The sequence below is a fragment of the Nilaparvata lugens genome, chromosome 2, assembly GCF_014356525.2.
Source record: "Nilaparvata lugens isolate BPH chromosome 2, ASM1435652v1, whole genome shotgun sequence".
NCBI lineage: Eukaryota > Metazoa > Arthropoda > Insecta > Hemiptera > Delphacidae > Nilaparvata > Nilaparvata lugens.
The window spans coordinates 59,749,615-59,776,836 of NC_052505.1; the positions used below are offsets into that span (position 1 = coordinate 59,749,615).

At 34.8% G+C, this 27,222-nt stretch overlaps 1 protein-coding gene across 1 annotated transcript in view; it reads right to left on the minus strand.

Annotated features, from left to right (window-relative positions):
• Positions 1-23,980, minus strand: part of LOC111044845 (trafficking protein particle complex subunit 8) — a 55,565-nt gene extending 31,585 nt beyond the window's left edge. Inside the window, exons 1-10 of the mRNA XM_039422256.1 lie at positions 23,622-23,980; positions 19,185-19,346; positions 18,261-18,374; positions 16,526-16,703; positions 14,667-14,814; positions 14,050-14,208; positions 12,457-12,618; positions 10,880-10,989; positions 7,880-8,134; positions 682-961 (exon numbers count right to left, since the gene is read on the minus strand). Of these exons, the coding sequence (XP_039278190.1) occupies positions 682-961; positions 7,880-8,134; positions 10,880-10,989; positions 12,457-12,618; positions 14,050-14,208; positions 14,667-14,814; positions 16,526-16,703; positions 18,261-18,374; positions 19,185-19,346; positions 23,622-23,778 (1,725 nt within the window). The 5' untranslated portion in view covers positions 23,779-23,980. The remainder of the gene's footprint in view (positions 1-681; positions 962-7,879; positions 8,135-10,879; positions 10,990-12,456; positions 12,619-14,049; positions 14,209-14,666; positions 14,815-16,525; positions 16,704-18,260; positions 18,375-19,184; positions 19,347-23,621) is intronic.
• Positions 23,981-27,222: the final 3,242 nt, after the last annotated feature.

The following is a 27,222-nucleotide window of genomic DNA, read 5'->3' on the forward strand; positions in this document are numbered from 1 at the left end:
CGTTTAAGATATGTTAGGACTTGAGGATCCAATCGACAGAACCTTGTGTGATTACAAGGAACTTTACTTCTTGAAAAAAACTGCAACATAGCACAAGAATTCAACACAATTATACATAACAAAACTCCATTCTACAAAAAGACAGATCAAGAGATTTCAGTTCAGTTCAGTAAAGAAGCTATACTGAACAAAAAATTCATGGACCTTCAGAGAATTCACGTGCCTTCTCCATGAAACAAATTATATGAAATACTGCTCTTAGTTCATCAATATCAAGATGTAAGGAAGGGACATGGATAGCAAAAATACGATGTTCCTCCCTTACCTCATGACAATAAAAAATAATATCAGCAACTGAAGCGTCTGTTACACAAAGTTCACAAGGTTGCTCCAGGTCTTTTGTGCAGCTAATCTAGCACACATTGAAAATTTTCGTTGTAGTTTCGTTAACTTCAGTCTATTGTGAGCAATTAAGTGTGCGGTTTGACTAAATGAAAAATAAACAAATCTGTTGATCAATCAATCTACCTAAAATATGATTTTTTCATTCCATACAAGCGCAAATAATATACTATTTATTCTTCTTGCTCGATTCATGATATAATTTCAATAAATCTAGTAGAATAAAACATTTTTATGCAGTTAATATTTTGTATGAATTTGGTAGAATACTGAACCAACCTGATGCGCCTGCCGATAGCATCGCAAGGCGTGCCGCTTCTGTCCGGCCTTGGAGAAGCGATGGCCGGCCAGCACCAGATGGAAGGCATACTTGCGAGGCATGCAAGGCCGCGTGGCCTGCAGGAAGCAGTGGGCCGCCTGCTCCAGCAGCAGCGCACTGCGCAGGTCAGAGTCCTCACACGTCATGCGGATCAGCTGTTTGGCCGCCTCTCCGTGCATGCCGCGTGCACGCAAACACTCCACAGAGAACAGGGTTGCGCGCGTCGCGAACTGCGGCATCCTGCCGCACAAACAACATTCAAATCATCTCTATTCCGAATCTGAGCAATACAAAATAAAAATTGTTTCTGTGATTTACTGTGTGTACTGTTTCAGTGTTTCTGAGGCTGGCCACTAACGGTCATGATAAAAAAGCATGTACATGAATGTTTATCATGCACACACATATGTTCAGCAAGAGGCTTCTAACATAAAATAAACAACCAATATCAATAAATAAACCACTGGAAAATTGAAAACTATAATCACAGAATAGATACAGAATGGAAACTAGCAATCAAACGCCTATCCAACCAATGTACAAATACTAGACACGTCACGTGACTGCGCCATCTTGTTAGAAATGAAAATTCTGGTCTTTTGATTGGCTCGCGGCAGTGAACGAGATCAATTGATCCGGATCAGTAAAGTGATCCGAACCTCCCATCTATACTATTACAATGCGGAACTTTCTAACAAGACGGCGGATCTTTGTGCCGGGGTACTAGCCGAGTTTCCATTCTGTCTATTCTGTGCTATAATGATACAATAATAATTTGAACTCAAATAGAGCAGCGAGAAAAAATAAACAAGAAAAAATCAGAAATACAAAAATATAACGCCAAAAATTTTTCTGAAAGCCTTTCGCTGTGATGACGGAATAATGTATGACGTCATGTGTATCATGCTTGTTTATCATTCATGCTCTACCGTTAGTGACCATCCTAACACTGTTGTGTGATGTATTGCGCATTATTTTGTAAACTGTTTCTAAGAGAATAAAATTTGATTTGATTTTATAGTTTTGGAGTTATATTGACATTTTAGTGTCGTTTGCAACTCAACTGACTCAACTGCTAGCTCAATCTCAAAATCAACCACATCAGAGCAAACAAAACTCAACATTAATTTTATCGAATTCAATCTGAAATTCTGTTAAAGCTGTGCGAACGGCCCTTCAAGTCAGCATCTTTTGGAAATTGGTTTGCTATTCTTGCCTGTCATCATACAAAGTAGATAATTCTATCCCAATTCAACAAAAATTGCTCAGAATTATGTACTTCAAGGGAAAACTTGAATGATCGGGAATAAAAATGCATAAATCTGCGCATTTTGAACGATTATTGGAAAAGAATATGCTTCGAAAAAATGGAGTGAAATAGAATCACATTCAAAAATATGAAATGAAATGAAAAAATTCTTTATTAGAATTCTTCCAGATAAAAAAAGTAAGACAAGAAACAATTGATTGTTTGAGTACCGGTACAGCAAAAGCCACTTTTGTTTCAGTTGTTCGCCGAAAAAAAGATTGTTCATTCACGAGAAAAAGTTCAACTGCCGTAACGCCGCTGCGATGTCAAACTTTTTTACTTGACTGAGCCATCTATGGCAAGAAATCATTTATTTGCCATGAAATGCCACATGGAATAAATAACGCCAAAAAATATTACAAAATCGTGGATAAAAAATTCATAACATTGATATCAATAACATACTTTAAATTTATTTTTTTTCTCTGTCATGTAACCCATGTCAGAGGTATTTAAACAGAAGTTCATGAAAAAACATTTACAATATGGAAAAAAGTCCTTTACATACTTGCATTAATTTCCTTGAACTATCGTGTAGCATCCCACTATAGAGTCTATGTGTCGGGATGCATTTAGCCTAAATTCTAGATATAATATTTTAAATACAAATGAATTTCTTCACAATACATTGATCTGGGCTATTTCTACCAATTGAATACCGTAAATAGCGCTAAACATGAATAAGAACTAATTATCGTAGTAAAAGGAAAACATATTAGATAGTGTAAAGCATTGTTTAAATAGAGTTTAAATAACATGCAATATTAGTTAATATACAATGGTTGTTCGCTACCTTCATTTCCAATGCTTATTAACACATGTTTGATACTTTTTTTGAACTTTGAAATGTTCATTCCCATTACGTCCACTGATAATGAATTAAAAATTTTACAGCCTATAAATAGTACAGATTTCTGACCAAAAGTTGTATTTCTTCTAGCAATATACAACTCCCTATCTCTAGATCTAGTGTTGTACGCATGGTCTACATTGCGTGTTAAATGAGGGATTCTTTTGATGAAGATAAGAACTGTATGTATGTATAGTTGCCGAACGCTCAAAACGTTATAATCTTTAAATAGCAGTTCGGTTGGGTAGAGTAATTTTTAATGTAAGGTTTTGCACTTTTATGAGTGGATCCAAATGATTGTAATATACACCTCCCCAAATCTAACCATTATAGATATACCCAATAATTAGATATTCCATATCTAACAACAGATTCAAACAAACATAATATACTGTTCTTAGTTTTTGTGTAGGCAAGATATGACGAAGTTTCACAAATATAAATACCAGTTTTCTTAATTTAGTTACAATACAGGATATGTGCTTGTTCCATCAGAAAAGATCATCAACTATTATTCCTAAATATTTTAGTCTATCAACTCTTTCAATGGGAGGGCAGTTGCAGGGCAAGTTGCCAGGATGAGCACAATCATGTAATTTAAGCTCATTCTGTTGTGGTTTACCTGTAGCAATCAGTGAGAAGGCCAAAAGTTTAGATTTTTCTATGTTGAGAGTGAGTAGATTTCTATTCAACCAAGCATGATTTTATGCATCTCAGACTCTGCCAATTCCAATAAATTGTTTCAATCTTCTCCCCGAAACATAATGGCTGTATCATCAGCAAATGCTACCATCTCTCCTCTGATGTCCAAGGAGCACAGTTCATTGGCAAATATTAAGTACAGAATAGGCCCAAGCACGGACCTCAGTACCCTGAGGTACTCCATATTCAACTGTAGTTTCATTGCTGATATGGTCCCCAATCTTAACAGTTTGTGTACGACCTTGAAGATAGGATTTGAACCATTCAAGTACGATTCTTATGCTTTCCAGCTTCTTACAAAGCAATTCATGAGAAACGCTTTTGCCAGATCTAAAAATATTACTAGACATTTCCTGTTATCATTCAGATTATCATTCAGTGACAAACTTTGACAGCCTAAAAATTGCATCCTCTGTACTTCTACCTACACGAAATCCATACTGATTAGAAGACAACAGTTTATTATGTTCCAGGAAATTCATCACTCGTTTTTTCATGAGTTTCTCTAGATTTTTTGCAAAATTACTGACCAGAGAGATTGGTCTATAGTTACCAATAAACACTCTGTCACCACTCTTGTGTAAGGGCCTAACACATACTTTCTTCATAACAGTTGGAAAAATCCCTTGTTCAAAACTCAAATTGAATATATGCATTAGGGGTCGTGCTATGTAGTTCTTGATTTCTTTTAATTATTCTGTTATAAACTCTATCAATTCCTGGTGAGCTGAAACTGTGGAGTGTATTGATTGTGGACAGAATTTCATGCTCATCCACTGGTAAAAGAAACATTGAAATGGCTGATCTATTAGCAGAAGTGTAGTAATCATTGACAATCTCTGATAGAGTTTTCTTCAATCTCCTCATGATAGACTCTGCCATCTTTCTTCCAACTGAAGCAAAATGATTGTTTGTGAACTCCAGCACCTCATCAGATCTGTCTTTCATTGATATTATGTTACCATCTACATCCAATCTATCAATTTCAGGTTTTCTTTTTTGTCTTGAATCTGTTGCTTCTCTGATTGTAGTCAATGTCTTTCTAAGATTATTTCCTGCTTCACCACTTTTCTATTTGAAGTATTCCTCTTTAGTTTGTTTAATTAATACATTCAGGTAATTTCTATACCGCCGGTACTGCTCAGCTAAGTTGTGATCATTGTAGTTAATCTTCCTTCTTCTATTAAGCTGATCTCTTGTACGAATTGCTCTAATTAAACCTCTTGTTATTCATGGTTTTACTGGTACTAGCTCGATATAAGGTTCTTTAATGTTACAATGAAATTCTCATAGGAATTATTAGTATCACCACTATTGTATACAGTTTCCCATTTCTCTACTGATACATCATTTGTCAAACTCTGCATATTTACTGAGCTTCCCATAATATTACTCATTACTTCTCGATTTTCAGGCTCATAGTTATGGTTGATCGCAATGATAGTCATATAATGATATGTAATGGCTGTTTGGAATAGAACAGTTTTTAATGGATTTTCAAACTATTATATGATCGATGCATGTTGCTGATTCTGCGTTCTCTCTTGTTGCACTTTTTATACCCATCCTCATTCCATACTCACTTAAAACATTCAGATAATCATCTAATTGATTATGTGTTGTGGGGGGGAGTGTGTTGATATTAAAATCACCTCAACATAAACATCTTTGACCTCTAATACTATAATAAAATTGGCTTAAGTCAGCTACAAAATCCGATATGTCATTTTGCGATGGTGAACGATAAACTGCAAGAACATTATACATATTATTATTAAAACGTAACTTGATTTTAAGAACATTAGCTTGTCTAGATTCAATCTCCTCAACCACTACGTCTAAACCAGTGCTGACATAAATAACTACTCCGTCATTTTGTAATCTATTTTTCAATGTGAAGAACACATTATATCCACTTATATTTTTAGGGACAAAATCTCTTTTTATCCAGCACTCCGTTAAAACAATAACATCAAACTGGAATGGGATATCCTGTAACTGAACCATTAATTCATCAAAATTCTTATTGATATTCCTTATGTTGATATTCATACATTTTAAATCATCAATATTGACATGCTCTCTCAAAACATCGGATTCGTGTACAATAATGTCATCTATTTCTTGGTAAGTATCAAGTTCATCAGTTATGGACCACATTTTTGGATATTCAAACATATTTGCTGCCTATGCCACTTCAACAAACATGAGTTACTTATTTCAAATATACTGTTCGTCAAAGATGTCACTAAATTTAATCTATTGCTAATCTATTGCTAATCTATCACTAAATTACAGACCAATTGCTCTTGTGCCTATCATCAGTAAAATATTAGAATTTTGTCTGCTAATGCAACTCTATGAATATTTCATTTTCAATGGCTTATTATATCCCCATCAATATGGCTTTAGACCAGGTCACTCTACAATAGACGCTGTTGAGAAAATTGTAGACTTTGTACATCAATGTTTTGAAAATAAATGTGCAGTAGGGGCAACCCTATTAGACCTTAGCAGAGCATTTGAGAGAGTTTCACATGTGATTCTCTTCAAAAAACTGGAACATTATGGTATAGTAGATAGAGAATTAAAGCTATTGAAAGGTTATTTGGTTGGCAGAAAACAAATGGTAAAGTGTGCAGGTAAATGCTCTGATGTATTGAACATAAATACAGGTGTACCTCAAGGATCGGTCCTTGGGCCTTTCCTTTTTCTGGTTTTCGTGAATGATTTCAGTTTCAATATACCAGGTCTTTCTGTATTGTATGCTGATGACATCTCAATAATCCAATCAGATGCTGAAATCGAAAAACTTCAGGGTAAACTTGACATTTCCTTGAATCTGGCAAAATCATGGTATTTATCTAATGACCTAGAATTAAATGAGCAGAAAACAGAGAAAATAACATTTACATTAGGGCATACTCTGAACCACAATAATCTTAAGCCTGTCAAATAACTAGGTGTAATATTGGATGGTAAACTCTGTTGGGAGGAACATGTGAATAGTCTCTGTAAAAAACTTTCAAGGGTAACATACCTCCTCAAGAGATTAAATAGTTCTGTTAATCTGCAAGTATTGTTGATGACCTATCACGGACTTTTCCATTCTCATCTTAGTTATGGGATAAGAATGTGGGGCAATTGCCCAACACATAAAAAAGTTTTCATATGGCAGAAAAGGGCAGTTAGAGCTATTTTGAACCTTTCCCCAAGAGAAACTTGCAAGCCTCACTTCATCAAACTGGGTATACTGACTCTGCCATCTCTATATATATATATTCCAATTTGATAAGTGTAAAGAAGAATTCTAACAACTTTCACAAACATAATGAATATCATGCTTACAATACTAGGAATAGGGAAAAAATTATGAAACCAAATCTCAGATTGAGTAAGAGCATGAAAAGCTACCCCTATTTACAGTTGTTATTTTACAATAAACTACCAATTGAAGTTAAGAACCTGCCTCAAGAAAAATTTAAAGTTGCCATTTCACAAATGTTAAAAGAAAAGGCTTACTACTCTACTGAAGAGTTTTTAATTGATAGCATATAACGTTTTCTACTTAGAATAAAAATGTAACTTACATTGTAAGAATAGTATTGTGATTACTATGTTATGACTTTATATAGTAGGTAGTACTAGTTGTAGTGTTAGTCTTTGTGTTTCTCTTTTAATATATTACGAATTGCTATTTATCTATATGCTGTGTAAATGTAATGTTTCGAAATATTTTGCTATACCTACTGATGTTATTGAAAATGTTCATTCAAGTTTTATTAAGAATAAGATGTTGACGAAAAATGTATTTATGCTAGTGACTTACATCATGTAATCTTGAACTTTTGACGAGGCCTGAAATGTACTGTACAAATGTATTTATTGGTCAATAAAACAAATTTATTTATTTATTTATTTATTTATTCTACCCATCGTAATATATCTGAAACTATAAGTGTGTCTACTTAACGCAACTATTACATGAGGTATACTATTGTAAATCTGCAGTGGCTATGTATTCATCCTGAACAGTACAACTCGCTTTGCTGTTAATCCTTGTGCGTCATGTATAGTGTGCATTTTTAGGTTCATTCTATCTTTCAATATACTACACAATAACCGTTTTTCGTTTTGGTTAAAAGTAAGTATAAGAGTTTCAGGTTTAAGTTGATGATCAGCTCCATATGAAATAGTCTTCCTAACAGAAGTCTATTAACAATGAACTATTAACTATTCAACAATTTAAATAGTGGAAATTATTGGTTTGATGTGATAGTGAAAGTGAGCAACTGACCTGCAAGAGTTCTGGTAGGTGTGAATGCTCTCGTCAGCATAGTCGTGGGCCTTGCGGATGGCTTGGTCGCCCGGCTGCATGAGGAGGGCGAGGGAGGCCATCTCAAGTGCGCCTGCGTAGTGCAGCCAGGCGCCGTCTGCGTGGAAGTCGCGCTTAGCCGAGTGGTAGGCCGAGTACGCCTGAGGGTAGGCTTGCACCATCATGTACAGGTCGCCCAGTCGCCGTTGCTGGATCTCGGGTGAGTCGGCCGAGTACCTGCATGCAAACACCAGGCATCATTATCCAATTGACCCATTAATAACTAGTAGTTTTGTGAAAAGTAGACCTCGCGCAGTTATAAAACACAGCCTCCTCTTATACTGTCCATCAGAGTAAATCCTGTCTGTATGTGATATCGGTGTGAAAACGGCTAATGGCTGTTGGGGTTGGTGTGTTAAAATTAATGCTAACATCAAAAGCTAGAGTCATACTGGCATCAGGCCAGCCCGAGTTGAAAGCAGAGAAAGGTCGAGAGAAAATACTATGTTTACTTTCAGTTTTTAATTAATTGCATGCGTCTTTGCATGCAATGAGTAGTCCACACGTCAGCTGATTTATGATGAAAGAATCTAGTCTGAATTTTACGGTAATATTGGCATTCGAAGGAGACTCCTTTTCCTTTTGTATTATCCTTAAAATGCAAAATTTCAAAAAACCTCATACATACGTCGACGCGAAATTCAAAAAGGATCATACCTGTCAAATTTCATGAAAATCTATTGCCGCGTTTCGCCGTAAATGCAGAACATAAAGATAAACATATAAGCATGTGAAAATACTAGTAGTTCTGTGAACAGTAGACCTCGAGCAGTTATAAACCACAGCCTCCTCTTATACTGTCCATAGAGTAAATCCTGTCTCTATGTCGTGTATCAAACAATTTTTTCACCAAACAGGGTCTGCTTCCATATGAGAGGAGTAATTTTCAGTGGTAAGTATTGTAAAATGTACACTTTATGAAAGTAAAATGAATTTTAATTGAATTGATTCTTATAAAATGTACATTTCATGATCCGTAACCCAACTTTTTTCTTTTTCTATTCCTTATAAAATATGTTTATTCCACTTTCCAGTTGAAAGATATTTTTCTTACAGTTTTTTTAATGGTAAAGTCAATTAATTTGGGGGTTGGACTCCCTCCAGCAGTCCATAAGTTCCTTCTTAAGAGCTAGTTTTTGTATATTTAATATGTATTTAATAAATTATAATTAATCTTTTAATTGATGAGATAGCATTACCAAAATAAGAATTCAATGGATGAATTCGCTAAATATCGTCCTATTGACTGTACTGTATTGGAAAAATGAATGATTTAGAATTCCAAAATTATCCTCATTAATCACAAAAACAAGCAATACGATCACTTAAAAAACCCACTAAATGATAAATTTTCAGCAGAGAAATTGAAAAATATAATTGAATGAGCGAAGCGAATTCTATGTTTCAAGCCAATCGGCGTTTGTCTGTTTGTTTGTTTGTACCGCAGTTATGGTCCGATTTGGATAAAATTTGGTATGCAAGTACTTTGAAACAAGGCGCAGAAAATATTTAAAATTTATCCCCGTTTCAAGATGGCGACTTTTTATTCGGAAATTTTACCCTAAAAATCAACCTCATTTCAATACTTTATCGGATCAGGTTCAAATTGGGCTCATTCTTCTCAGCGCTTCAAAGCGGTATTATTTCATGTATCACATGTTCAAAATTTTTTAATTTTTAGAATTAGAATTTTTTCTCTAGTTTCATATAAACGTAAAGTCCCAATTTCAAGTTTCATATTTGTTATCTCTTTAACCGTGCATTCTATCTCAAAAGTTTAGGAGACTTTTATTTTCCAGCGCTCCAAGGTGGTCTTATTTCATACTTGAAAATTTTGATTTTTTTATAATTCGATAATTTTTTTCAAGTTTCAGATTTTTTCCTCTTAAACCGTGCATCCTAGCTCAAAAGTGTGAAGAACTTCTATCTCTCAGCGTCCTCCACCGATCCTATTGCATATGATCATCATACTCTAAATCCAATTTATATGCGTGTTTGTGTGTGAATAGGCGGGCATGTGAGAGTAGTGATGTTAGTGAGTGTAGCGAGTTCTACAGTTCTCCGAGCTACTAGTAATAGGCGATAGAAAATAACCACCTGACAATGACGGTACTGAATTACTTGCATGAAACTTGATAAATATTGCAAACTAATGTGAATTCAGCCGCTCTCCTTGATTTTCAAACTCTAAAGAGGTCAAAATACATTCTTCCGACTAGTTTCTGGAAATATAATTTCAATTATTTCTGAGCAGCTTTTTCGTTTTCACCACCCACTTATCTTTTGAAACAAGAAAATTTCTAGCATATCAAAAATTTTTGTTTTCTGCTCGAAATGTCTCAACATTAACAAAAATAATCATTAATTAAAAAATAACTATAGGTCGGATGAAAATGATCTACACACCAATAGAAAGGAGACATTCTCCTCGTTATTTTGATATGAAATTCTTACTTATTACGACATACCATAGTTCTGAGAGAAGTGATATTCAAAAGAAAAACATATTTTCGCAATGTTTTCAATTTCATCAAAAAAATTAAATTTTCTTTCAACCCTGAACCTTTTTTAGCACTATTGGAATATCGGAGATGATACTCTACATACAATTCTGTGGTTAAATTAAAAATTCAAGAAAGTCGCAATCTCATACAAACTTGCAACGCTGTTATTTCTTCGGATGGAGAGCTAAGTCTCAACTTATTTCATACACACTATGGAAACTCACTTATTGGTTGCTGTAATCCTCAATATATGTTACAGTAAATGATTTACTGAACAAATGAATCTATACCAATTAAAATTAATAATAGGTTGTAAAAGTGATCACACAAACCCATGTCACAACTGTTAATTGTTAGATTGTATTCAAATTACTTTAAAAGCTCATGTTCTAGAAAATGAAGTTTGAATGAGACTCACATGACAGATGTGGGTGGGAGTGCATTCGTGTGGGTGCCTGGCTTATTGCTGCCGAACCATCTTTTTGTTGCACTCAGCAAAGACCTACTTACTCCTTTCTTATTTGAAATCTGAAACATTCAAATACGTTTAAGGATTGAAAATAATTTGTTGACAAGTAAACATGACAGAATATATGTAAGTTAATTGAATTTTAATTCAAGAGTATAGATAATAATAAAGACAGAAATATTTCTAGTGAAAAATGTTACCGTATAATATACCTTCTTACTTTGTAAACGTGACTTATTAATATTAATTGATGAACTAGACAAGTATGAGTGAAATATATATCATGGACAAATTATTCCATAAGCAAATTTTCAGAATAATTCGTTCGAAGCATTCAAAGCCTTGTTTATGTAAAAATATGAATTCCTAATGGATATTTTGGGATTTAATTCACAGCACAATTCGAACAATTCTGAAAAAAAAACTCTTTTTCAGATTGTTCAAGCCAGTTTCTTTGTATAGTAGTTTTATTTTTCCTTTATCCGCTGCAAAGTTCTGAGGAAGAGATTTTGTCCTGTTATCGTTTTCATTCCCACGACTTGAGCCATCCCCTCCGCTCTAGGCGTGTGCAGCCCGGAGCTGAGCTCAGTTGCAAAACAGATCTCATTCTCGACAGATCATTGTTTTTCGTTTGGATAGTTGATCCATAACTAGCAACTCCTATTTGTTTGATTTATTTTTTGAATATGTCATCGTGGGAAATTCGTCCCATTATTATTGTAAATATAATATATTCGTTTCGTGTAATTGATTCATAACTTGTGCTTGTGTTTGTGTTTGTGAAAATATATTGAGAGTGAAAGCCAACACTCTAAATCGTTTAAAATACTTTGAGTGAAATATATATCCAGTCAGTACAAATGTTTGAGGATTAAGGACCACAAGAGCGGATCACACACCATCGCAGAATAATATCGATTTGTTTTCACCCATCTGTCTCCTTCATATTCCTTATTCCAATTTACCACCTGAAACCCTGTTTGTAACAAATCGGTATATCATTACGTCATAGTTTGGATTGGGGTAAGTGATTTTTCCTATTTGTTTTCCTGGGTCTAAATACTGATGTGCTGAATTGGATATATGAATGTGTTTATTTGTATCATACAGTCCAACCCAAAAAACCAGAGGCAAAAGGCCTATGGATTCGTAGAAATTTGTAACACAGATGAACTTTGATAGTCAATACAATTAAATTTGCTTTTGACATGCAAGTAATGTAATTATAGTTATAATATTTATATATATTTATTCAAGACATAATCTAGTTGTAATACAATGTTTTATTCTAAAAATAGGTTATCATAGAAGTTCCTCTTTCAAATGAATTTCTGCTCTGCTGGGCAGAAAATGAATACCATTGATTTTTACAGGAGGAATCGCACATTTCTTCCAGTGATCCCGTAAGAACAAATGGTATTTTTGTGGGCACCGGACCAAAACTTTATTGGAGAGCAGGACTCAAGAGGTTTCCTGTAGTTTTTGATACTTTAAAAAGGTTTTATGTGATAATTAAAAATACTTACAATGAAACTAAGCTGAGCAATATGAACCTCAATATGAGGCAGCAGCGCATTCACACAGAATTCGTTGATCATTTGTCTGATTTGATCCAAGTCGCCAGTTGTCAGACAGGCGCCGTGCTGAACTCTAGGCAAATTGTTGTTCACACCTCCATCTGCTAAATTCTATGAAAAATTGCACGTTTGTAAGAAAAACTCTCAATTGAAAAGAACAAGTTTTAATAAGTTATAAGAAACTATAACTAGTCGAATCCACATTAAAAAATATCAGAATTGAAAAGTATACTGCGCAGTCTTTGCCATATTAGTTAAAATATAAAATGAGCGCTACTATACAGAGTTGGTATAAGGTCAACGTACCCAACCAGCAAATGCAAGTTCCCCTTTCAAACGAAAATGTTTATATTAGTAGCTTTGTAGTACTGTTTTTCAGTTTGATTTCCTTTTAAACTAATGTTGCCAATAGGTATAATTTTTGTAGTTACAGAAGTATTAAGGGTAGTTAATTAAATGAAATTTCGTTCAATTGATCATTACACTTGCATGTACATTGATTTCAGAAGAGAAGAAGTTAAGTTAGCGAGTATCGAGTTTCATAACTTGGAGATCAATTGTATTTCTTACAGTAATGCTTCTTCATGTTTGATCTATTGATATGCATTTACGATAAATTTTCAATCAGCCAAATTATAATCTAATTTTTCTTTCCAAAACTAATTAATGAAGAATGCAGTTGTAATAATTTTCTAATGTTCAGGGTGTCTGATAAGTCACTACCTATTTTTATATAGCTATAATTTATTTATTTATGAACCAATTTTGATAGAACTACATTTGTTAGATAGAGCACTCTTTGAGGTTGTGTTTAACACCAATTTTCACTGGGTTTAGTTTAAAAAATGCCCGCTCTCTTGACTGTGGAAGAGCGAGCAGAAATAGCAGCTCGTTATGTGGTCTGAGGATCTATGGTGCGAGTACAAAGATGGTGGAGGGCTGAACGAGGGATCCATGCAAAACTAGATGCAAAAACTGTAAAAGAATTTCATTCCAAATTACTAACAACAGGGAGTGTTGCAGATGCAAGACGATCAGGAAGACCATCAACGTCAAGGATAGCAGAGAATGTTGACAGAATTCGTGAAATGTTCATGAGGAGCCCTAAGAAATCACTGCGTCAAGGATCTCGTGAAAGTGGTCTTTCACGTTACTCTGTTGCAACGATTCTTAAGAAAGATTTCAGTGTTTTTGCATCCAGTGTTGCATGGATCCCTCGTTCAGCCCTCCAACACCTTTTTACTCGCAAAACAGATCCACAGAACTCATAACGAGCTGCTATTTTGAATCGTTCTTCCACAGTCAAGAGAGGGGGCATTTTTAAACGGAAACAAATGGAGATTGGTGTTAAACACAACCTCAAGGAGTGCTCTAACAAATGTAGTTCTAACAAAATTGGTTCATAAATAAAGAAATTATAGCTGTATAAAAATCGGGAGTGACTTATCAGACACTCTGTATATAATTAATTAATTAATTGATGAAATAGAGTAATGTTTAATATGTTAGATGTTCTTAAATTGTGTAAATCAATTCACTTACTTTGTCATAGCTGTTGCTGTTCATGATGATATTTTGTGTCTCTGAGACAGGACTCAGTGGATGAAGGATGACCGGATGTTCATCAGCTTCTTGTCCAGTCTCCAAGCTTCCTGTGCTTGAGCTGATATGATTATCAAGCTCGTTATCGTTCACATTGTCCTTCAAAACAGAAATATGGATTTTTTAATTTCAATTAATTTACTTGAACCAAGAGTTTGAGAGTTTACTTGAACCACACATCTTCTTCTCTAGCCAAACTTATTCTCATGACTGAAATATCTGAAGAAGTGAAAGTTTTCAATATTGTCAACAGTATATTCAAATCATCTACAAACGCTTTTCCTAATTCTTTTTTTTTATTAACTTCTAAGGACCTGAGAATTGGAAACTTGTTAGTCCAGAAGTTTATGTAAAAAGAATAATAAATTGAATACAAATTTTTGAAAGTAATGATTGAAGTAATTCATTGAATTATCTAATTTCAAGAAATAATTGTGATAATCAGTTTAATAATCTTCTTCCAGCAAATAACTAAAACAGAATTTCTCCTCCTGGATAAAACAGTTGAAGACACATATTTTAGAAAGAAAGGAGTTAAACTCGGAATAGTAACCAACCTGTGAGGATATATTCTTATTTATGTATGGTATCCACGGATCCGTTAGTTCATTGTCTAGAGGTGTTGGTGGCTGTGAGTTGATGCGAAGCAAAAAACAGTTTTTTGCTCCATACGTGGTACACATGCCTTCAAATACTGTTTCAGATCTGAAAAAAAGAACCGATGTAATAGGTACGAACTCACAACATAAAAATTGTTCAGAAAGCTAACAAAGTGTACAAAATACAGTCAACACTGTCATTTAAAATGAAAGAGATCTCCCACAAACATGAGAGAAAAATCAAGTTGTCCTACGATCAAGTGAGTCAGAGGAATAGAAACCGTGCTATTTGCCGTATTGAAAATGTTTTGTTAAATATCATGATCTTTGTCTTGTATTATGAAAGGAATTACAATTCATTAAACACATTATCCTGAGCACATTTTTCTTCAGCTATGAATATTGATGAACAAACTAGATTGTATTTTTCTAATCGGGACTCTCTAATAATGTCTTTAATAATTAATCTACGGTCAATAAGATGTATGTTGAACATGTGATTGTAAAATTGTGGATAATTCAAGGTGAAGTGGGATTCATTTCAAACTATTAGCGTTGATTGAATTGGAAGTGATAGTTATTTATAAGGAATGCTACCACTCTGTGAATCACTTCAACTCATATATTAAGCTCATCACTGCTACCAATAAAATGTAAATGAGTAAACTTTCTGGGTTATAGTGAAGGTTGTATTCTTGATAATATCGGTGACCGAGCTTCGCTCTGGAGTACAAAAGCATAAAAAGTTTATTACGAAAGAAGAAATTATAATAACATTCATAGTTCATACAGAAATGTTCTATCTAATCACAGTAAATTGAGATTAATTCCCAAAGGAATGCAAGAATTTCCCTCACAAAGGCCCGGTTGCACAAAAGCCGGTTAAAATTTAATCCTGATTAATTTCACGTGAACCAAATCAGAGAAGACTATTTCAAAACGATGGATCTACTGGTTTAATCAGGTTTAAAATTTAACCGGGCTTTTGTACAACCGGCACTAAGTACCTGATTGAATGATTACAAAAGTTCAACAGCTGAGTCATAATTTTGACACAGTCCCTCACACATGAACTCGCTCACTCACTTCCACCATCAAAAGACGACGAAATAATTATTATCAGCTGTTTTTCCAAGGATGAATAATAATTATCCTTTTAATGTCCTTCAGCGAGTTTTCCCAGGGATGAGATCTAGTGCAATCGAATTTTTATATTATAAACCTACTATGTTCTGAATTTCGTGAAAATCGTTAGAGCCGTTTTCGAGATCCGGTGAAATACAAACATATAAAGAGAAATTGCTCGTTTAATAGTATAGGTTAGGATGCATATCAATCCACACCATTTCAATTTCTGGTAAAATCCAGGTAAAGTAAGTTTAAATTGATTGGAGTCGATCGAAGCAATTTTTTTCAAAGTTTTTTGATAAATAGGTTGTGACGATTTCAAGTCGTTTCATTAATTGAAAATTAGTAAAAGAGGTCTATTTGTCTATTGGAGAGCTACTAACACCTTTTATCAAAGTCTGAGGTGTCATGTAAAAGCACAGATGTAGCCTATTATGTAAGAAAGATAATAAGACCAGTAATAATTGGATTGAATTTTATTGTTTCACAAAAAAATACAGATTTATAAAACATCAATAAATGTACCAATTTTAAGAAGATTATATGATTAAGCTATTTCACAAAATAATCTAAACCGAACTTACATGAACCTTCCGGTATGTTTGTGAGTAAGAGTTCAGATACGTCTATTAACCAGAATAATTATGTAAAGAAAGTGATGAATGAAGAAACATTGAAAAACTACTTACACTTTCTGATGAGTGTCTGAGCTGTCATGCAGAAGCACGTAGTAGCGCAGAATGTTGGTAGGACTGAACCACTTGGGGAGTGTGTTCGGCGGCAAGTTCTGCATTTTGGCGAGGTCCTCTTCCATTCTGGCCAGCGTTTCTGACGGATTGCTTTCTTTTGAAGAAACCACTAGAATGCCTGATATTTCTGTTCAGGAAACTTTCATAAATGGATAAAATTGAATACTATACTCCTTATTCACTTGAATACTTCTGCATAAAACCCTGGTTTCCTGAAGATCACTGAAATATCAATAGAATTCACTTTCCTCAGCTGTTTCCTAAAGTTTGGACTAACTTATATCTGAAATTTTAGTAGAGCTTCATTTTCTGAACTGCTTTGTGAAGCTTTCTGGAAAGATGCACATAATCAAGTTTTTCTTCCATTTTATGTTCAATTTCACCATCAACATACCAAGCTTCTCAAAGCAGTTCAGAAAATGAAGCTCTGCTAAAATTTCAGATATAAGTTAGTCCAAACTTTAGGAAACAGCTGAGGAAAGTGAATTCTATTGATATTAAAAACTTTACCTACTGAAATCTTGAAGAAAATTATGTCTATATGAAAAATTTCAAGTTAATCAGTCCAGTAGTTCAGACGTGATGATGCGTCGTCATTCGTGAATTTCCTATACCGTACGTGTATAAGCCAATTCTTTCTTTTCTTATATTATAGATTAAATTGAAATCACAGGAAAATTAAGACTGTGTAAAATCTTAAGGGAAGATAGTAACACTAACAGAAACAATAAATAAACCACTGGAAAATTACAAATTATAAAAATAATTCAACCTTAAATGGAGCAGCGAAGAAAAAATAAACAACAAAGATCGGAGATACAGAAACCTTACTTTAAAAAATGTTGCTTGAAGCGTTTCGCTGTGATCACAGCTGTGATGACACAACAATGAATATCAACTGTGTATCATGCATGTTCTACAGTTAGTGACCAGCCTAACACACAAATACAGAAACTAACGGAACGATTAACGTGGCTGACGGATCAACGATTAACGGACTGACTGTCCGGGTAAGAAACGGGGTAGGATAATGAAAGGGGTGGAGGGGAGGTTATCTTGCATTCCCCTAGGTGGGTAGAGGAGTGGAAAGCGGAAATTAGCTATCTCCTCAATCAAGTTTCGATCGCTTCACGATGCATCACTGCCAGTCGCAGGACGCCAACGGTGATGATTACAATCATTAACCACGGCTTAAAAATTCGCCCATCTGTGTGATTTGCACTGGTATGCTAAAGACTTGACGCTGGTCTTGGCTTAAAATTGATTTCACTTGATGTAAATCCAGCAGTGATGATTTAAAGCCAAGTCCATACTGAACAAATGTTCGGCAAACATGTTTGTTGAGGGGCTCAGGGACAAACATTTTAGGGACAAGTTTGAACAATCATTGTTTGTCAAACAAAAAATTAATGTTTTTCCAGACATTTTCAGTGTTTGTTGTAAAACATAAAAAACTGTTCTCCCCACTTAGTTTGGTGACGCATCCACACTGGCCACGGGCAAACATTGTTTGTCAAATATAATAAAATTTTCCCATATTGTTTCAACAAACAGGTTTGTCGAACATTTGTTCAGTATGGACCCGGCTTAATAATACACATGATGAATATTGAACTTCGAAATTGAATAATTGCATTACAGAACATGAACGATTTTGAATACTAATGAAGGATACATCCAAGATAGTGTTTGAGAAACTCGTGGTCTGATGGAAACTGAACTTGTAGAAATGTTTCGCGCCATGACTCAAACCATGGAAAAGCAGTTGGTACTTCAAGAAGGAGAGAGCCTACGAAACAGAAAACAAAAATCACTATGAATTTTATCCATTTTATGATTAGTATTATTTATTCCGCCACTCATATCATTGACTAACGATTATGATTTCTTAACACTGATTTCATGATTAGTGTTATTTATTCAATCACTTATATCACTCTTAAACAAGTAGATTGTAGCCTAAATAAGAGATTAAGTAGTCCTTTCCAATAATTAAATAATAATTATTATTATTCAATTCCTTTCCTGTTGTTCCTTTCCCAATCATTCATAGTTGAGAATGACATTGTAGCCAATGTATCAATGTATAAATGTATATAAATGTATAATTCATTAATAATGGCTATTAACTATGTCACTAGAAGAATCATTTTATTAGCAATCAACAAGATTTGAATCAAGCAATCCTTGATAAGCAACTAAATCTTGATTCTTAAAATTTATCCAAATATGTGATAGATGAGAGGAAAATGAGATAAGAACTACTTTTTTAAAATGAAGGTCAAAATAACTGGAGAAAATGCAGTTTCCGAAAATGTTATGTGTTGGTTAATGTTCAAGCTTCAAATACGTAAATGTGCATCTGTATAATGTTTGCCATTAAAGTGTAAAGTTCGTTAACATACGGTTAACGTATAATTCACTAATTTTAATTAACATAATTTACTCTACAAGTAAATTCAACTGATTTACAAATTTTGCCTGATAGAAATTGAATATTTGGCAGGATTAATACTGAGAATTTCACACTTCTAATAGGCCTATAGCTAGCTGCCTTTATTAGACATTGAATAATTTATAATAAAACAAAATTACACACCTATTTCACAAGTGGTCAATCGTTCGTTTGTCACCAAGCTAACCGAATCGTTGAGCAGTTTTCTTGCTTTGGTGGGTTGTGGAGGTTGACTGTGAACATCTATCAAATTGAGACGCAAGTTCTTGACAGTGATTGATGAACCGGTTGAATCTTGGACATAAGCTGGAAAATATTCAAGAAGTATGTACGTTTTATCAAAATTACTTAATGGCACCATTACATGTTATTCTGCTACTAAATAAATAAATAACCCTTTATTGCTTCTAAAACTCAATATACATAATATAATATTGCAATTACAATAAAATTATATTCTTCGCAATTCAGCATCTGCTGGGGTATCCTATTTAGGATAAAATGAGTATCTTATCATATTAGTAGAGTTCATATAAAATTAATTTCAACTTAAACATTTCAATCCCTGTAGAGCCAGACCTGTTTGTACACGTTTTTCATCCTCTCCCATTCCTTTCTTTCCCGTGCGACTCTCTGCCAAGTTACTCCTCCACAAACTCGCCGGAATTCTTCATCCCATCTGTAGCTTGCTCCTTTTCCTATTCCGTGGATGCCAGTCCAATATTCTTCTCGTCCATCTGTCGTCCTTTGTTCGCACCACATGGCCAGCCCAATTCCATTTCCTTTCTACTATTATCTTGCCAATGTCTTCGATTTTTGTTTCATTCCTAACCCAATTATTTCTTTTCCTATCTCTTCTTGTCACTCCGATCATTATTCTTTCCATCGATCTTATACTAGTTCTTAGCTTTTTTATTAATTTTTCATTCAATGTCCAAGTTTTACAGCCGTATAATATCACTGGCAGAACGCTCATTTGAAATAGTTTTCTTTTGCCACTCATGTCGATTTTAGATCGGGATAGGTAATTGAAACGTCTGAACATCGACCAGCCCAACGCAATCCTCCTGGTAATCTCTCCCCTTTGACCGTCCTTTCCAATCTTTTGTCCCAAATAAATGAAGTTTTCCACTCTCTCTTTTTTCCCTTCCTCCAGTAATATTTCCTCTTCTTGGCAGTTGAATGACATGACTTTGGATTCATCATAGTTCACCTTTAATCCAATCCTCCTTTTTTCGCTATTTAGTTCCTCTAGCATACAACGAACTTCTTCTGTGCTGCTCCCTATTAGAACTACGTCATCAGCAAATTTCAAGGTATTTAATTTTTGGCCATTAATGTCTATTCCATATCCTTCCCAATTGAGATTTCTGAAGCATGTTTCCAAGACAGCATTGAATATTTTTGCCGAAGGAATGTCGCCTTGTCTTAATCCTCTTCTTACTTCCACGACTTTCTCTTTTCCTCTCAATTTAACCTCGATTTTCATTCTCTCGTAAATGAACTTGAATATTTCTAAGTATTTTCCTCTAATACCAAGTCCATAGAGTGTATCTAGTACAGATTTTGTTGTAACGCTATCGAACGCTTTCTCATAATCTATAAATAATAGAACCATTGGGAATTGTAGTCTTTAGAATTTCTTATCAATTCCAATAATAAAGCATGTTGTCAAGAGTTGAAAAGTTTTTCTTGAAACCGGTCTGATTCACAGAAGTTGATCCAGTCAAATAGTTGTCTATCCTATACGTTATAACCGCAATAAACACTTTATATATACTGGATAGAAGACTTATCGGCCGATAGTTCTTTATCTCTTTCCTATCACCTTTCTTGAAAAAGAGTATCAGGCTGGCTTTCAACCATATTTCTGGAATTCTTCCGAATCTAAGGCATATATTGAATAGCTTTGTTAATAGATCTATTGCCGTATTTCCGCCTGCTTTCAAATCTTCATTCGATATTCGATCCGGGCCGCCTGCTTTTCCCTCCTTCAGGTGATCAATCGCTCGCTTCACCTCACTTTTAAGAATCGCCGGACACTCCTCATCCTCACCCTCTCTCTCCTGCTGAACCTCGCCTCCCAAGTCACCAATGTCGTCATTATAGAGCTTCTGATAGTAATTACAGATTATTTCCAGCATTCCATCTATTTCCCTCACCTCGACTCCATCCTCATTTCATTCTGCTACTAAGATCTCTGAAATTATGAAGTTGTTTTAAAAGGAATTTTTATTGTAGAAAATACAGTAATTTGATTAGTTTTATCACCTTATTTTCACCAGATTTCCAATTTATTTACCTTCTGATTACAATAAAACTAATTACTGTTCACCTGCACCCAAATTTCAATCCAATTTCAAATATTTCAAAAATAAAGTCAGTTTGTAACTGTACCGAAAAAACTACAAAGTTTCGCTTTTAAATAATGTATATAATGCCTTTGAAATGAACTGGATAGATTGAACTGATTGTAATCATCAACATAAAATTTTAAATACTGTGTTTTACTGAGCACTGGATGTGCTGAAACTTTCAAAAAATTATAATTATGAGAAAGTGAATATTTTCTTTTGTTATATAGAGTACCAATGAGAAGGTGATGCTAGGCCTATTTATATTGATATAACTTTGAATGTCCTCAGCCAATACCTACTATTACTTCTAAGTAATAGTAGGTATTGCCTCTGCACATGTGTAGATGTTTCTTGTCTGTGTTGAAAAATATAATTAATCTGCTTATGTTACCGCTAATAAGCTTTATATTATTTTTGTGTATAACTCTCCAGCTGGGACCTTGAATCTGAGGGACTCATTGCTGGACTTGAAGTGAACCCAGACTTTGAAATCGTAGTTGGAGGTGAATTTAACATTGATATTCTGTAGGCTGAAAATAGAGCTAAGAATTTCAATAACCTCCTTAGATCTATGGGACTGTATATGGCCAATTGGCAGCCCACTAGGCTCAACTGCCTTGACAATGTGGCTACAACCTTGAGGATTGATGACTGCAATAAGGGTTCTACTTCAAATCTTTTTCTCGGTGGTCACTTAGTTGTGCTGATAAGTCTCCTGGGTTCCTATCGACCCAGGATCTGAACCTGCAGGGCATCATCAGTACATTTTGGGTGAAGTCCAAGCGATTTCACGAGTTTCTGGATTTGAACAGCTGGGATCTGCTATTCGTTCATCCCAGTGCTGAGCTGAATTTCTCAACATTCTTCAATACATTTTTCTTCTTTTTCAGCAGCTGCTTTACAGATTCCTTAATGGCCAGGCGTGGCGCAGCATGGGCCTCAGCTTGACATGTGTGACCTGAAGCTTGTAGCATATATGAGAAATTTCGTTTCGACAGACTTTCATCTTCGAGGCGAAACTATACAAGCCTAAAAAGATCATAACAGCGGGAAGGACAGCTAGACTGACTCCATTCATAAGACCTGTGTGAAGATCCATGCTCCCTCTACAGAGGCGGTGGACTTGTTTGAGGCCTTGGTTCAGCATCCAGCCTCTAAGTTTCTGACCTGGCACTTTGTGTCACATCTGAGAAGATGTATTGCTGATCCTGACTGAACTGAGCAACTCTACAAGTGAATGTATTTAATTCACTATTTTATTAGGATATTGTTTTGAGAAACTCTATGGAGTTGATGGATCTTCTCTCAAACTGATTCAACCCTACCTGGAGGGTCGTAAAAGTCAATCTTATTCAGCCTCAGAATTGGGATGGTAACTCCTGTACACTTCCGCAATGCTTTCAAGTTTGTTGCTGAATGAGCCTTATTTGTTTGTGAGTAGGGCCTACTTATTTTACTAAAATGTTTTGACTAAAGTCTAGGTCCAGTGCCATTATAGGCTACCTGTTATCAAATTTTTGGTTGGGATCGATCTAGTATGTTATTTTGATCACAAAAATTTAACGGCGGCTACTCATCACAAATTTTGAAAAAAATTAGTTTTACTAACTTCAATTTGTTCAAGACGTTTCACACACCTAGAAATACGCCGGTTAGAGATCAGGTTGAGTTATGTTTATTGGCGTTTCAAGGGTAAAAGGTTAGGTTGGACTTAGAGGGATAGGTTTTTGGTTTGAAATTGCAATATGCTGGAAGGGGTTGGTGTCATGAGTTATGTTTATTGGTGTTTCAAGGGTAAAAGGTTAGGTTGGACTTAGAGGGATAGGTTTTTGGTTTGAAATTGCAATATGCTGGAAGGGGTTGGTGTCATGAGTTATGTTTATTATGTTTCAACGGTTAAAGGGTAGGTTGGGTTTTTGTTTTAAAATTGCAATAATATGCTGGAAGGGGTTAGGGATCAGATCAGTACATCTATAAGTTTGAACCCCAAATAATGGTCTGGTAAAAACATAATAGACTAGTCTTTTAATAATTACATAATTAGCATTTCAAGTAAGAACCTAGTTTAATAATAACATTTATTTCAATAGTTGTCTAGAAATCACCCGAAATAAGAATCTGTATTCATAAAGCATGTATCACATCTGTATCTTATCAGCAAAGACTAGACAAGAAGTTAGAGATCAAACAAAACTAACCTAACAAAATATAGAACATTTCTTACCTTCAGATCCGATCTTGCAGAAAGGTTGAACAAGCTCTGTAAAGGATAGATTATTTTTTCTACAAGTTTGATCAACTTTGGGGCTACAAAATGTTGCAATTAATGGACAAAATGAGTTTTGGATGAAATCGTAAGATGACAACTTTAAATTCGCCATACTTCAACGACTTAAATAACTTTATCTGCCGAACGAAGAACGTAAATCTTGTTGTAAATTTAATAGATAGTTTCTGAATTGATAAATATTGATCATTTCATTTGAAGAATTGATGTTTCAAATGTAATAAATTTACAACACCCATGATTTTATAATAATTTATAAACACCCTTAATAATTACTGACATAAAACAGCTGGTCATCAAAATCGATTGTGTTATCAGTATCGACTTTCATAGTCGACATATAATCTGCAAGAGCTACCTCAGCGTGTAGCCTACATGAGCAGTTGAATTAAAAAATTTCTATTGCTCGATTTGATAGTAGACAATCAACAGTTTTCTGAATATATCTGGAACTCAAAATATCTATTGCAGGGTTGAACACGGCATAATTTGTCAAAATGTCGAATCATAGCAACGAAGAAGAGAGCCCATGTCTATCCTCAGTGAATTCAAAATTTCAATTTAATCAATTCATTTGTTCAGATGTGTCATTCATGTATTTCCTATCCCATACATGTAAGTATAAGCCGATTCTTTCCTTTATCTTCTAAATGGCGACTATTAGTCCGGGCGCAAATGTCATTCCCTAGCAACGAGCTAAAATCTTCGACCATTATATTAATGGTCGAAGGCTAAAATATAGTAAACTATAGTGTGGCTGAGTGGCCGCTATTCCTGTTACGCCATGACAGAGAGAGGCAAGAAGGGGCGGAAAATTTGAATGGCCAAAAATATGATGGTCAAAAAAATAACAAACCAAGGCCGGTATTAGACGGTAATATTTCTGTCATATGCAGATCATATGAAATAAGTTGTACAAAATCATATTTTTCCATATCATAGAACTATTACCGTCTAATACCGGCCTAACATATTATTATATAATATTATTAAATTATGATCATGATTATGATATGAAAAATATCATTTTCTTCCACTTATTTCATATGCGATCTGCATAATATGATAGAAATATTAGGCTTACGTCTAATACCGGCCTTAGTTTGTTATTTTTTTGATGTAATATAAGCTGATGTCTGATAGTTCATTCCAGTCAAGATTGCAATACCATCATCATAAATATCATAATGATAGTATTTAGTCATAGAAATCAATTTAACTCACAAAAATTGCATGGTTGCCTGTAAAGTCGGTATACAGGCGAAAGTTTTACGTGATGACGACTTTGAGTGGTAAAATAATTTTAATGTGAATATTCATTCATATTGTAGGAAGAAGGATGAAATAATAGTAACAATTTAAAACATTTATTTATACAAAGATATATTTAAAACATTAATTTATACAAAGAATCTCGCCTGAACCACAACATTGTGATTACTACAACATAACCTATTCACTTATGCATGATTATGTGATTATGCATTATTGTGAATGTGAATTCTAATTCTACAACATAACCTATTCACTTATTCACCTAAGCAGGCGCAGTCACAGAAGATTGCTTACGGTGCCTGCGCAGGTTGACTGCTCCGTGCAAAGACCTTGAAGAGATATGCATCTTTAAGGTCTTGGCTCCGTGAATGCTTACGGCGCCTGCGCAGGTTGACTGCTCCGTTTCACTCTCTCTCCAGGTGGTTGCACGCCACTGCTCCTATTCGTGCTCTTTCCAGACGACCGAGAACCGAAACGACCGCTCTCACTCGCTCTCATTGTGAGCGCATAACGTGGGAACGTAACGCAGTTTCTTGAAGTGTCACCCGGCAAACCAATTTATAAGACGTTGTCACGTCAAAAACACACCTATTCCTGAATTGGCAGACTGGCAATAGAGACTCTTCTTGCCTCTCTCTGTCATGGCTGCCCTTAGTTGGCCGTGTAACACATTGAGAGCGCTGAAAGCACACCAACAGCCACTCTATGGTTTACTATATTTTAGCTCGTTGTTCCGTGATCATTATATTTATGGGTAACAGCCGTGAAAGATGTCTTAATTTCTTCGTTAGGTCTAGCATAATGAGGAACGTGATGATGATAAGTCGAAATCACAGGCAAACACCTCGGAAACAGGATGGCCGCCAAAATTTTCAGGGTTTTGCTATGTCGCTTGTATTTCAATAACCGTTCAAGATATTCAACTTTTATTCAGACGAAAATATTTTTAAAATCTTTCTCTACAATTTATCTATATAATAAAAGCGAAATGGCACCCACTCACTGACTGACTGACTCACTCACTCACAGAACTAAAAATCTACAGGACCAAAAACGTTCAAATTTGGTAGGTATGTTCAGTTGGCCCTTTAGAGACGCACTAAGATATCTTTTGGCAATATTTTAACTCTAAGGGTGGTTTTTAAGGGTTTAAAGTTCGTCTTTTAACATGTATATTCTTCTTATTCTCTTAATTATAATTATTGAAAAATGTCCATACCATATGTTAATATAGAACTATAATCTAGAGAGTTGTTCGAATATTAATCGAAACAGTTGTTAACTGGTAACTAAATTAATAATTTTGTCAGGTTGGCATTAAGTTGAGTTGACTTTGTTAGGTTGGCACCAAGTTGAAGATTGAAATGCATTTACCGCGGAAAAATTGATTGGGCACTGCTACTTCAATCAGAGCTATTCCTGGGAATATTATATTACTAGCCGTCAGGCTTGCTTTGCTCGCCATATCCGTTTAGCCAGACGTTTAGTCTGGACCCCGACTGGATCGTCCTAACATATGATCGGCCTACAAATGAAAAATGCAGGCGAGCGAAGCGAGCCTGCTGATCTCATTCTTGGACGATCCAGTCGGGGGGGTCCAGGGGCGGATCCCCCTGGCTAGACGGATATGGCGAGCGAAGCGAGCCTGACAGCTAGTGTATCATAAAATTTTCATCTAAACGCATATTTTTTAGTTATAACCTTCAAAAGCCCAAAAAATCTTTTTTCTTTTTTTTCAAACTTCATTCCATTATAAATTTTTTGTGCAAGAGATAAAGAATAATTTCAAATCTATAAAATTTAGAGCATTTTTTCAATTTTAGAACGATATATCTCAATGTGCTATACATCAAAAAATGAGTTCTCCAGCCCCCTCCATAGAAAAGCTGTAACTATAAAACCGATTTTTTCATAACTACTTCAAGATAGATACTTCCAAATGGTAAAGATAAATACTTGTTGAAATAAATGGTCAAGATAAATACTTTCTTTGTTACAACAAGCCGAATAAGAATATTGATGAAAATATTCAGCATCATTGAAAAATTCAAGATAGTGGTCATTATTGACAGGAATTTTTACATCGCTTGCTATTCAGTTATTGTGAGAGATATCGGATTGGTTTTATCACCAAAGTGTTTAGAATTAACCAAACCATGATGTTCGAGAGAAAAGTCTCATTTCGACTACTCTTTTCATGATTTATTCAACTTCAAAAACTTGAAATATACATTTTTCAGGGACAATATCTCACTTTCCATCC